This window comes from Rhamphochromis sp. 'chilingali', assembly GCF_963969265.1.
Source record: "Rhamphochromis sp. 'chilingali' genome assembly, chromosome: 1".
Classification (NCBI taxonomy): domain Eukaryota; kingdom Metazoa; phylum Chordata; class Actinopteri; order Cichliformes; family Cichlidae; genus Rhamphochromis; species Rhamphochromis sp. 'chilingali'.
The window spans coordinates 59,344,954-59,357,479 of NC_137929.1; the positions used below are offsets into that span (position 1 = coordinate 59,344,954).

At 42.8% G+C, this 12,526-nt stretch overlaps 1 protein-coding gene across 1 annotated transcript; it reads left to right on the forward strand.

The window, feature by feature from the left end:
• The first annotated feature begins 7,807 nt into the window (after positions 1–7,807).
• On the forward strand, positions 7,808–12,492 carry LOC308410254 (ICOS ligand-like). The gene is made up of 3 exons (XM_080903490.1): positions 7,808–8,116; positions 9,002–9,361; positions 9,437–12,492. The coding sequence occupies exons 1-3, from the start codon at positions 8,047–8,049 to the stop codon at positions 9,646–9,648; spliced, it is 642 nt and encodes a 213-aa protein (XP_080759616.1). The 5' UTR covers positions 7,808–8,046; the 3' UTR covers positions 9,649–12,492.
• The last annotated feature ends 34 nt before the right edge of the window (positions 12,493–12,526 follow it).

The window sequence follows — 12,526 nt, forward strand, 5'->3', positions numbered from 1 at the left end:
AATCATCACTCATGTCATGTACGACACCATCAAGATATCAAATCAGCAGCAGCAGCCAATCAGACAACAGAGAGGTAATATTATGTCGAGGAGGATGTTTTCAAAATTTCTGCTTAGTTGTCGGATTTTCTTCTAAGAGTGTTTCTGTGTAGCTTTACAGTTTGGGGATATTTACAGAAAATATGAGTGAAGAATTTAATGGACCTGCAAATGTGTGACCTTTTTGTGCATTATGAGTATAGTTTGGTATGAAATGGGTACGAGAACATTTTCTCAATCATGTTTTTAACAGTGGTTAACTGAAGCTAACAGCTCTGCAGTCGTCCAGCATCCTGTTTCTGATAGAAAGAAAACACTTCAGCTGCAGGTGTTTCAACACAGAGCTGTTCATTGTTTATCTGAAAAAAAATCTGTTCTGTCTCTGTTTCAATACCAGAGGTGGCAAAAGTACAGATATTTTTTATCTAAGTAGAAAATATCTGTACACTGAACCTCACACGGTGGTTCAGGGTGGGGAAAATCCCATCAGTAGGCTGTGATCTGCTGCCCTGAGGTTTCCTGTTCTCTGTAAATTGAATTCAACAAGTTGTGAGCAGATGTTTCAAACGCTATCTTGACTGATTTCCGTCCAATACACTTACAGTACACTGTGTACACACTGTCCTTATACTAGACTGGATAAAGTTAGTGTGAAGGTGAAATTTAGTAAATGAATGTCAGTGTCATCAGCTTAGTTTCAAATTGGTCTCTGCTACATTTGATGTAAGCTAACTCTGACCATGAAATCACAACCACTGTGCAGCAGTCACACACTAAATCCATCACAATGTGACAAACCTAAACTGCAGATTGTTTTCAAGGAAGTTTTTGAATAAAACATAACACATATTTTTAACTCTAAGCTCTCTTCTTCCTCTCCTTTCCTCTATTCTCATCTTTCTCCATCTCTGAGTGACGTTAGCTCTCTTTCTTTTCAGTCCCTGTGAGCTGCTAATGGTCCCAAAGCCGGACCTTTAGCTAGCAACACACTGTGAGACAAACTGCACACAAACAGTTTGTGTGTTTGCTGATGTTTATTAAGTTGATAGACATGTTGCATTTGAAATTACCTGCTTCTGAAACAACGTTACTCCCTTTATGCTCATTCCCCTTTTCGAGGGCTAGCTAGATACTAAAGCAAGCAACCAGAATCTATGAACATTAGCATTCATTTTAGTGCTGTGGAGAAAAAAAAGAAAAACATTAATCTTGCTGAAGATTCTAATTAACATGAGACATCTCTGTACCTGATTGGAACTAAGGCTGAATAGCAGCCTTAATGCTGTGATGTTTGCTTTGTGCTCCATGGTGAAATACATCAGTCAGCATTTACGGCGGATGGCAGCTTTGTGGTCGTCCTGTGTCAAAGAAACCTTCCATGTGTACAACTGTTTCACAGCAGATGAGTTCAGATAAGAAAACAGTCATAGTTGTTATCGCTTAATCTCTTTACTGTGCCACTTTACAAAAAAGAAGAATGTTTTGCAATAGCTTTAGTGCAATAACATAAAAGCAATGCAGTTGTTGTGCGTGTAGTAATTTGGATGTGTTTCATTCTACAGAGACGGATTCAGTGGTAGTCTACCCAGGAGGGAGAACTGAAGACGTCAGTTATGGCCAGACAGCCATCAGAACAAAGAGTCCCAGGTACAGCTGCTCTTTATCTTTAACTTAGGACAGAAACAAGCTAGCTGCTCATCCTGTTGCCATGCTAAGCTAACCACATCCTGGCTCAACCTCAAACCGCATCCCAGTTCACACTTAATCAGTCTGAACTGGGAATGTTTGTGATGCAGAGAGGTGGAGACTGGAGGTCTTGATTAAACTACAAAGCTTGTAATCATGTTTCTTGTTGTTTGAACTGTGTGTGTTTGTGTTCAGACTTTAAACCAGAGCCAGACGTCGTCTACTCTTCACTGAAGTAGTCCACCAGTCCAACCACTAACGTCCAGCTGCTGGTCTCTAACTGGTTCATCCCAGCACCTCAGACTAGAGGACATCCACATGTTACAGAGATTTTTATAAGTATTTTCATCTTGGTTGAAAAAGCTAAAAATCACCAAACGAAACTTTTTTGTGTTTCCTGGATTTCTGCAACATCAACAAATTTTCGCTCTCATTTGCATTTCTCACGTGGGTCTCTGGGTTTCTAAAATACGTCCTGTGGAAATTTTGATTTGTTGCTGTTTTGTTGTGGCTAACCGACACCCACCTGTCTGCAGAATACAGCGAAAACCAAAGAGCTGCAAACAGAAAAAACAGGATCATCATGCTTTGGTTAGAGCAGCTTCAGTACAGTAAAGGTGTCTGTTTGATGTCAAAGACTTTTTTCTCACCTTGAAACCAACCAGCAGCAGCTGACACAGAAATTTTTTTTTTTTTACAGAGCTGAATGGTTTTGGTTTCTGCTAAACTTGAAGCTCATGAATTTGTGACTCTGACGACTTCTTGACTTTTGTCACACATGTATTTTAAACTAATTTCAATATTGAACAAAGATAACCCAAACCTGGAGTGTTTGTTAACCTTCTGACAAATGTAAAAAAAGAAAAAGAAAGACAGAAATGAGATACCAGTGTGTGTTTTCGTTTGTTCCATTTTTATTATTTTATTTTCGAAATTTATGAACAATGTTTTTTTTTAATCCTGAAGGAAAATGTCCCATCATCTGTTTGTACCAAGCTGAAACATGCTTGGATTGTGCAGCAGAACACTGATCTGAAACCCACCAGCAGGTCCGTCTCTGCCCAGCCCCAGGCTTCAACAGGACTTAGGAGGCCAGGGACGACCTGAGCCGCACCAGTGTTTTGGCGCTGGATCACCGCATCTGACTGCTGGTTAGGGACTCTGTCTCCCGTCTTTCAGCCCTGTTAACTCACCACTGGACTCCTGCCCTCCAGAGGGGCTCTTCATTCCTGGCCTTTTCAGTGGACAGGTTCTGTCTCATACACTTTTGAAGTGTGAGATGGAAAACTTGACTTATTTGGCTGTGGCTACAAAATACACATTTTCTGAACGCAGAAAACAAAGAATAAACAAAGTGCACTGAGATGCTTGAGAACAGGAAATGTGTGTTTGAGAATGAATAGTTTTAGTTTTTATTTTATAGTTTATTTATAGTTTTTATTTCTGAATAACACGACATGTAATTTTGCTCTCGTGGTGGAAGTGTTTGCATGATATTTATTGTTTCCCATCTCTGTTCTTTCTTCAAAATTATCTAGCGCAATGTTTGATTCTGTCCTCATGATGGCACTGTTGTTTCATTATTAAAATTGTAGGACTGCAGAGGTATAACAGTGTTTTAGAAGTGAACTGCACAGCCCCAAGTATTCATCCAAGTCATTGGATCCAAGTGTTCCAATCACTTCCATAGTGACAGGAGTGTAAAACTTCCTCTCTACTAAATATTCCACAGTCAGCTGTTAGTGGTGTTATTACAAAGTGGAAGTGAATGACAGCAACTTAGCCATGATGAAGTTTGCCATATAAAATCATGGAATGTGGTCAGCACAAACTTTCTGCAGAGTCAGTTGCTACACATAACCAAGCTTCATGTGATCTTCAGATTAGCTGGAGAACAGTGCATAGAGAGCTTCATGGAATGGGTTTCCATGCCCGAGCAGCTGCATGCAAGCCTCACCAAACTCAGTGAATGGATCATATGCAGTGGTGTAAAGGATGCCACCAGTGGACTTATTGTTACTGTTATTGTGCTCTATAATAATAACACCACAAAGACAGACAGGAGAATGAGCTTTAGGAGTCCATGCACATTTAAAGAGTCACTGTGTCCCCTCAGCTGAATGCTACTGACACCCTTCAACGAATATGCTTTGAATTATGTTCAACTTTTTGGTAACAACTTTAACACCCCTGGATTAGTGGCTGGAGCCCAGCCTAAGTTTATTGTTCCAAGATAAAATGTACGTTCTGTTGTTGCAAAGTGGGAACAACAGAAATTCAGACTAGGTTACAGAGTGAGGTCGTTCATGATTCAAGATTCGTTATTTGTCACGTGCGTGGTTACACAGGCATAACACGCAGTGAAATGTGACGTGATACTCTCCTCGACTGTGCAAAGAAAAAAGAGAGAGAAGACAGATCTTTATATACAGGGAATGGATATATACAAAGAGGAAATTATGTGCAGCAAGTGGGTGGGTCATGTACATTATATAAATAGAAATAAAATAAAATGAAACAATCTGGAAATTTACATGGTCGTTGCATGTTGAGGTAGCATGAAACTGCTGAATGAGTAGCTGCAGAGCTCAAAACACCAACACAAGAGTGCTGGGACCTCACAAGGTTGGGTTTCTTTTTTTCTCTCTTTTTTTTCTCTTTTTTTTTTTTTTTTTTTTGTGTCCCGTTTGGATCTATAGCCATCAGAATTGTTGTCTTAAGGCCAAGAAAGATGCCAAGCGGATTTATTTTACCAAGTGGATCATCATGGCCTTGCCATATTGGTCCATTTGATTGACCTTTATTATATTATGAATTTATTTTATTTTCAGTTGCTACAAACGGGACAGACATGACTGGGGGATAGGACAGGGAGAAAGAATGAAAGAAAGAGAGGGAGAGAAAGAAAACCAAAGGGGAGAAGAGACGGTGAGAAGGGGGGGAAGAAAGAAAAAACAAAACAAAACACCTGGGTCACCTGTATGGAGGAAAAAAACAGAAGAGAAAGCAAACAACAAAGAGCAACATAATAAAAAAAAAAACAGCACCATCACAAAAAATTAGCTAGCAGTAGATATCAGTAGATACTAAATATTAAACGCTATTGTGCAGCACGCAAGATAGAAAGCGCACAATGTGCTTTGAGGCAGCAGCCAAGAAAGGTGTAGTCCATGTCTGTGAACACCCGTGTGTACACCTGTGTGCATACCTGTGTGGATCAGCATGCTTGTATTCCAAAGGTTTCTCCATGTAACGATCTGCTAGGGAGTGTGGGGGGGCCACAGCCCCGTCCCCCAGGGCATGAAGCAGGTATGGAGGAGATCAAAACTCCAGACATCCAGAGGCCCCAGAGTACAAGGACCCGAGGAGGACCACCAAAGGGGGAGGAACCGTGCCACCCTCCTGGGAAGAGCTGAGTAGGGCCCCAAACGAGAGGTCACCCAGCAGCTACGGAGCAGAGGCCAGAGGGGGTTGCAGTGCCGTGCCCGTGGGCTCTGCCGGCAGCCAGCTGTGCCAGAGAGGACCAAGCTTCAGGCCCAGAGGCCTGAAGGCACCCCACCCCCCGGAAGGAGCCCAGTCGGGCCACAGGCGCCAGGCCCCGCCAATCGGCCACCAGGAGTGAGCCAGTACATACATGAGCGCCCAGCCCCAGTCGACAAGGACCACCAACACGCCAACGTCTGAGGGCATCAGCGACCAGCAGGGAGTGTGGTGAGGGGAGATAGGCCTCCGTACTTTAGAGGGCCTGAGATGTACCCAGAGAGGTTGAGTCTAAGACCCAACCTGACATATAGACACAGACGAACAGGCGCACGCGGACACAAACGTGCATTCCCACCCCCATAGACACAACCAAATACTCGGCACTCACCCAACGTGTAGACAGACACAAATACACACTGCACAGACAGTCGCACTCCCCAAACATACTCTATATCCCAGGTCCAGGTACCCCTGCCCCCAGAGGGGCAAGCCGCACCTAGACCCAGGAGATGTAACCCTTCTCTCTGGGGTGGAGGCAAGCGGACCACCTCCTTATCTGCAGTAGCAGGGAGGCCCCGCACCCCAGACCGCAGTCTGACGGCCAGCACCTCCTCCCAGCCCCCCAGCCCTGACGGCTAACAGAACCGGGGTGAGTGAAGACCCCAAACCTCCCTCCGCCCGCTCATATGTTGCTGTGTGCTGTTCTAAAGTGCATTTAAAACTCAGGAGAGCAGCACGGCTCCTCCCGAAAACCCTTAGTGTCTATGTGCCTTTAAAATTGAGGGTAGGGCACCAGCGCCAGAGGTGGGTTGGAGTACACCGACCATCCTCTGGATGCTGTAAAACGTGCCCACCCCCAAGGCCCTATATGTGTGTGTTATGTGAGAGTGTGAGTAATGTGGATGTCTAGCTTGCAGAATAAAATTGAGGCACAGGCGGCCAGAAGGGGACAGAGGGGGAGTGCCTCCCCTGCACCCTGGTGAAGTACCTGCACCCCAAGCCCTGCGTGTGTGGGTGGGTGTGGTAGAGCGGGAATAGGGAGGCAGCTGAGGATGGGGAGGGAATAAAGGGAGGGGCCAGCTCCCCCACTGACCCCAGTAGGCACCCCCACATTCTGGAACCCACCAGGGAAAGGGGGCCCAGGCCCATCCGGACCGGGGCCCGCAGCAGCAGCACCGCTCAGCCCCACAGAGTCCGGGGCAGCCCACCCGACTCCACCCCAGAGAAAACTGCACCCACCCCATCATCCAATCATCTCCCAAACTACACAAGACAACCCACCCGCCCACAGCTCCCGTGACACAACACCCAGGACCCAAGCCCCCAAGGCCCAGCCAGCACCCCAGACCGGGGGCGGAGCATCCCCAGACTCCCAAGCCTCCACGCCCGTCCTGGACCCACCCAGGGGCAGCCAGGCTACCAGACCAGTAACCAACGTCCGCCAGCACAGACCCTCCCCCATCTCCGTTGTACGCAGCCACAAGGAAAACACCATCTAAGAGCCACCAGAGCCCCTAACCAGGTCATGGCCACATCCCCCGGGCTGAGCCCTCCAGGGAAAACGTCCCTAGGGACTCCCCAGACGCCCTGAGGCCATCCCTGCCCCCATATCAACCACAATAGCGAAGGCAGGACCAAACCATGACCCCCCACCCCCACTAGGTGATGAAGCCGATCAAAGGAGCCCAAAGGGATTGATCAAATGTGATGGCAGAGGCTGTATCAAGACTAATGTGATCTATTAGATGGTTTTTATATTGGTTAGAATTAAGATTATTTTTACCTTTCCAGTTAATGAGGACCATTTTCTTGGCAATGCATAGGGCCGTAAAAACAACGTAGGCTGTGTTTATTTAGACCTCATCTAAGTTGCCCAGCAAGCATACTAAAGGGGAGGCTGGAATGTCACATTTCAGACACTTTGATTAGTCTTCACATATCTCACGCCAAAACTTCTGAACTGGTGGACAGAACCAAAGAGCGTGGATGTAATTGTCCGGTGTATTTGCTGTGCAGTGTGAGCAGTTGTTGGAAGGCGTATAGCCCATCCTATGACCAGTATAGTGCACTCTGTGTAATATTTTGTATTGTATTAATTGCCTCCTTCACAATATGGTGAAAAGTCAAAGGTGTTATCAGATCAGACTCACCTACTGCCATCTTTTGTGCTAGTGGAAAGGGTTTTATTTGTAGATGTGAATGTTTTATTATGCAGGCACAAGCAAAAGAAACCACAGCCTGTTTTAATTCCCATGTTTTACATGCCAAAAAAACCAAAAGTCATCATGCCTCAGCAAGTCAAAAAATGAGGTAAATGCAACTTGAGATGAACTACAACAAGCGACATGTAACAGCGACTCTGTGAAGCACATCATGATAAATGAATTCATATGAAGAAGCTGTCAGGCTTCATCAAATGCAATATAAAAAAAACCCCATCTCAGTCATTTGCATTCACAGCCTCACTGCTGTGGTATGTAGCTTGTCTGTACGCGTTTATGCGGGCGTTTCCACTGGTTCATTCTTTCCCTGTAATCAGATGCACACAGAGACTCCTCCCTGGTGCTCCATAACAAACAAAAGATTTGCTCTCTGTGGCTCCAACACAGCTTGTTTTTTGGAGGCTGCAGTTAAACATGGAGATAAGTCACATGTGAAAATTATTCAGGAACTGAAACCGTTAAAAACTCAGGTGTGATCAAGTCTGCTCTGTTATTAACTGTTATTAACGTTGCACAGTTGTGACATGACTCCTTTGGATGGTTGCATTTCAGTCAGTGAAGAGTAATGCTGTCAGGTTTTTTTGAACTTGGGTTATGTTATTGAAAGACATCAGAAATGTCTGCTGTAACTGCGTCGCTCTGCTCGACTTTGCTGTTTGTCGTCCTCGTTGTGGTCGACTCTGCAGGTGAGATTTAGCTGTGTTTCCTTTTGCTTTTTAAATTGATCTGTCTTTTTGCCATATTAATAATTATTGTCTCTGTGTGTGAAGACATGATGCTGGCGGCAGTCTGTTAGGACTTGTCACTGTGTGTGTCCAAGTGTGTCTGAGATGTGTTGAAGTTTCAGGAGTAGCTTTCTTTTTAATGACTTATTCTGACTGCCATGAGCATCGAGACCTGAGTATTTAGTTCAATTATTTCATGTTTCTATGTGACGGGGACGTGTTGCGGATTTATATATTATTTTGTATTTGTGGCATTTCTGAAATATGGATGTACGCTTTCTGGACCTGTGCAACACGCTGCAAAGTAATATTGCAATTATAATAATAACAAATAATATCAGCTGTCATTCATAAGGAGGTATATGTTTATTGGAGGTAAGTTGAATGATTTTTTGTGGGGTTTTGAGACTTTTACATGATTAATTCCTCAAGAGTTTGTCCCATAAAAACACAAATAAATTTCAAAACCCAATTTTAAGCCAAAATAAATGTCAGATGTAGCAAATGTGATACAAATTAAAACCCATAAATGTCAATTAATATTTAATTCACAAAATATAAATAAATTGTCAGCGTTCAATAAACAAACCATTAAAAAAAGAAAAAGAAAACTACAACCTATTTTTTCACTAATGTTAAGAAATGCTTTTATTAGTGGGTGTAGTATTTTCTAAAATGTAAGAAATGTTGTTAATATTTGCATAGTTAGACACACACGTATATTTCACCTCTGATCACGAACTCATTCCCAATGATGTAAAATAAACGTGTGTGTGTTCAGCAGAGCTCAGTGGTCTCACTCTAGCTCCTCACACTAACCAGCTGCTGTTGTTTCCTCTCTTTCAGTTGTGATAAACATCCCAGCTGTATCTGGACAAAGTGCCATTCTGTCGTGTCGAACTCAAAACAAATCCGTCATAGTGGTGGAGTGGAGCAGACCTGACCTCAAGAATGAGCATGTCCTGTTTTACCGGGATGAGCAGTTTGACACAGACAACCAGCATCCATCTTTTAAGCAGCGGGTGGCTCTGCGGGACAGACAGATGAAGGATGGAGACGTGTCTCTGATCCTGAAGGATGTGACGATTAACGACATGGGAACGTACGAGTGTCGTGTTTTCATGAGAGGGACAAACCGCAGGAAGAGAGCCATTTTGGAGACTGAGCCCATCTGCATCATCAACCTGAGTGTCTGTGATCTTTCAGGTGAGTCACTAGAGTTCAGTGTGTCTGTGATCACCCACCTGACAGCTGACACTCACACCTGTTTCTCACCTGCAGGACCACCAGGAGGAGAAGAGAGGTTTAGACATATTGGACTGATCGTTGCCCTTTTACTCTTCACTTCATCACTGCTTCTTCTTGGAGTTGTTCCTTTCATCCACAGAAGACAAAAACAACGACAGACTCACAGCTCACAGAAGCCTCCTGGTGTGAGTGATTCTCCTACTGCTGATATTAGTGTAGAAACAGAGAAGATCTACACTACATAGAAGCTGATGATGCTGAACTCCTCCAGACATCAAGCATGTTGAGAATTTGATTTGATTTTTCTGGATTAGTTAGCACCACACGTAGAAAACAAAGACACTATCAGTCACATTAACTTCCCCATCCATCCATCCCCCACCAGGGCTAACCATGTGCTCTGCTAGCATTTAACTATAACTGAGGCCCAAATAACCAAAAAACTGTAAGATCTCAGTGATCTTGGCATTACTAAGAATTTAAGAACATGCCTAGCACCAACAACAAACTGAGAAAGAGGATTAGCACAAAAAACAAATAAACCAAACACAAGTTTTTCCCATGATACAGTACTGACACCTCCTCTCAGTCTCAAAGCTCTTCTGCCAACTGTCACATGACTAACTCAGCAGTGTTATTACAGCCTTATGAAAACACAGAATGAAATCAGTTTCATGTAACTGCAGAGTTTGGTAGTTCCAGCTGACGCCTCGCACCTTTCTCTCACACACAGGCTGGGTCTGTTTCCTCAGCTGCTTGTTGCTGGTGTTTATTTATTTATCTATTTAATTATCATTGGCATAGAAAGAACATGTGAGCCCTGTTCCAGGAATAAGGGTTGGGTTACATCTCTAAGTTTGTTTAAGCAGTGATGAGAGAAACTCAGATTTTCCCTTAAAGTTTATTTTAACTCTGAGTCAGTTGCTGGGTTAACAGACTCAACAGATCAGTTTCCCTTTGGCTGAATGACGCTCGGTGTCATTTTCTCCTTCATAAAGTTGCTGTCAAAGTGCTTAAAGGAGCAAAATAATGAGAAGAAGCTGGTTTAATTTCCAGTTACAGGTTAGTGTCCGTGTTTATAACTGTGGACAGTGATGCGGCTGTCAGAAGGTCAGTTCCATTGTCCTGAAAGCATTTAATGTTGTTCATACACGGATCAATGACAAAGTATTTCTCGTCTTCTCTGTCGCACCGACCAAAAAAGTGTCTCACACAGCTGGATCCTGGAGATGATGTAAATACTTGTGTGAGGATGAGGCTGAAATGACAGATTACAGAATAAGATTCACTCATTCAATGATGTCAAACAATATTTCAAAGGTTCAGAGTTTAAACAGATTGTTCAATGAAAGTCACCTTAACATGTCTCAGTGGGTCGACTCAGAACTAGAGCGCCTGAGGATGTTGTTACTCTGTAACAGTTCAACAAACCATGTCCGAGTTCACTCGCAGAGCTGCACGGATCTAAAACTGAAAGGATCACAGATTTAAACCGGATCAGGCCGGGATCCAACTTGGCTGATCTCAGAGTCGATCTGCTCTGTCTTCTCACTGTTGTCATTGAACATCGAGTGGCAGACAGATGATCTGGGTACAGGCTGACGCTAATGATACTGAGCATCCAACAAGGAGGCATCAAACACTTCCTGAATTTCATACAACTTTACATTAGTCTAACTATGCTGACAGGATTTAAATTGCAGACGTTTCTTCTGCTCTTGAAAAGAAAAGGAAACTCAAATGTGACTTACAAATAGTTTCCTTGTAACAGCCAGTAGAGTTTGAGTGTTTTGGCTCCCAAAGACAAACTGTTACAGAATAATCAAAGACACTAGCAGCAGACAACATCAACACTGTATGTGACTGTCTGAACGTGGGGGAGGTTACTGTGGCTGATAGCAATAATGAATCTGCCTGATAGTGTTTAGCATCCGTTAATTAAATACTACTGAGTGAGATATACAAAGTTTTACTGCAGCGATTTGAAACCAAAGAGAGCAAATATTAGAGTGAGTGGTGAAGCGTAAATAGTTATTTTCCTTCCATGAAGGAGGCACTTTGGTCTTTTTTTAATTGACTTAAGTATTGGTGATAATTACGAGTTTGTTTGTGTCACTGTTAATAAAGTCTTACTGTGCTAATAGTGTGTTTTTTTTAAAAAAAATTTTAATTCTTAAATCATCTGTTTTCACAAGAGATTTCATTGGACAATGACCAGCGTCATGCATCTGCTCTATGTATGTTTCTGCCTTGCAATTTGTGATTGGCAGGATTAACCTTAATGCAGTGATGTTACTGTGATTCTATTGGCCCAAATGAGTAAAAGTTTAATCATGAAAATAAATTAAATAATTTCTGCTGTTTAATACCTAAGACATTTCAACTCCCACAGATTCTGCTAAATTGCAGGAGGCCGGGCAGTCTTGACTAAAACCTCTGTAACTTTGCTTTGTTCCACTTCAGCAGCATTAGTCTTTGCACAGATAATGTCCACATGTTGACTGATGATTTTCTGAAGATTATTGTCCACCGCAGCATGTTTTCAAATGGGTATAATGCTATAAAATACAAAAACAAAAAATTTAGACAAGGAAAAAAATGTATTTTTCCCTTGTTCCACGCTCAGTTACTTTAACACAGAAATGTCTACTGTAATATTTATACCTCTCATGAAGTCTCACAAGTGTTAGCTTTATTTTGATACCAAGACTGTTTATGCAGAGTTTTTAATTGCAGAGTAATACTCCATTTATTTTGTGCATGTTATTTTCGAGCAGGAGCCAAAGACTGTTGGGGCTGGAATCAGATTGAAGCCAAAAAACCTTTCCTAGAAAAGGAGACATGATTCACTCTGACGGGTGTGAACGTGCGAACATGTTCAAACTCAATTACATTTTTCATAGCTACCATGTACTCGGTTTGTGTTTTCCTCAAAACATTCCCACAAATGTTTGTAATATGCAAAGTGAAGTAAAATAAAGTCTTAAATTATACAAAATTGAGTAATGCAGTGTGCATATGAATTTAATGTTATAACAGTGGGTTATTTCACACTGTTAACCAGAGTGACAGCCTGTGGGAAGAAAGTGTCTCTGTGGTGGATGGTTTTAGTAAACAGTGCTC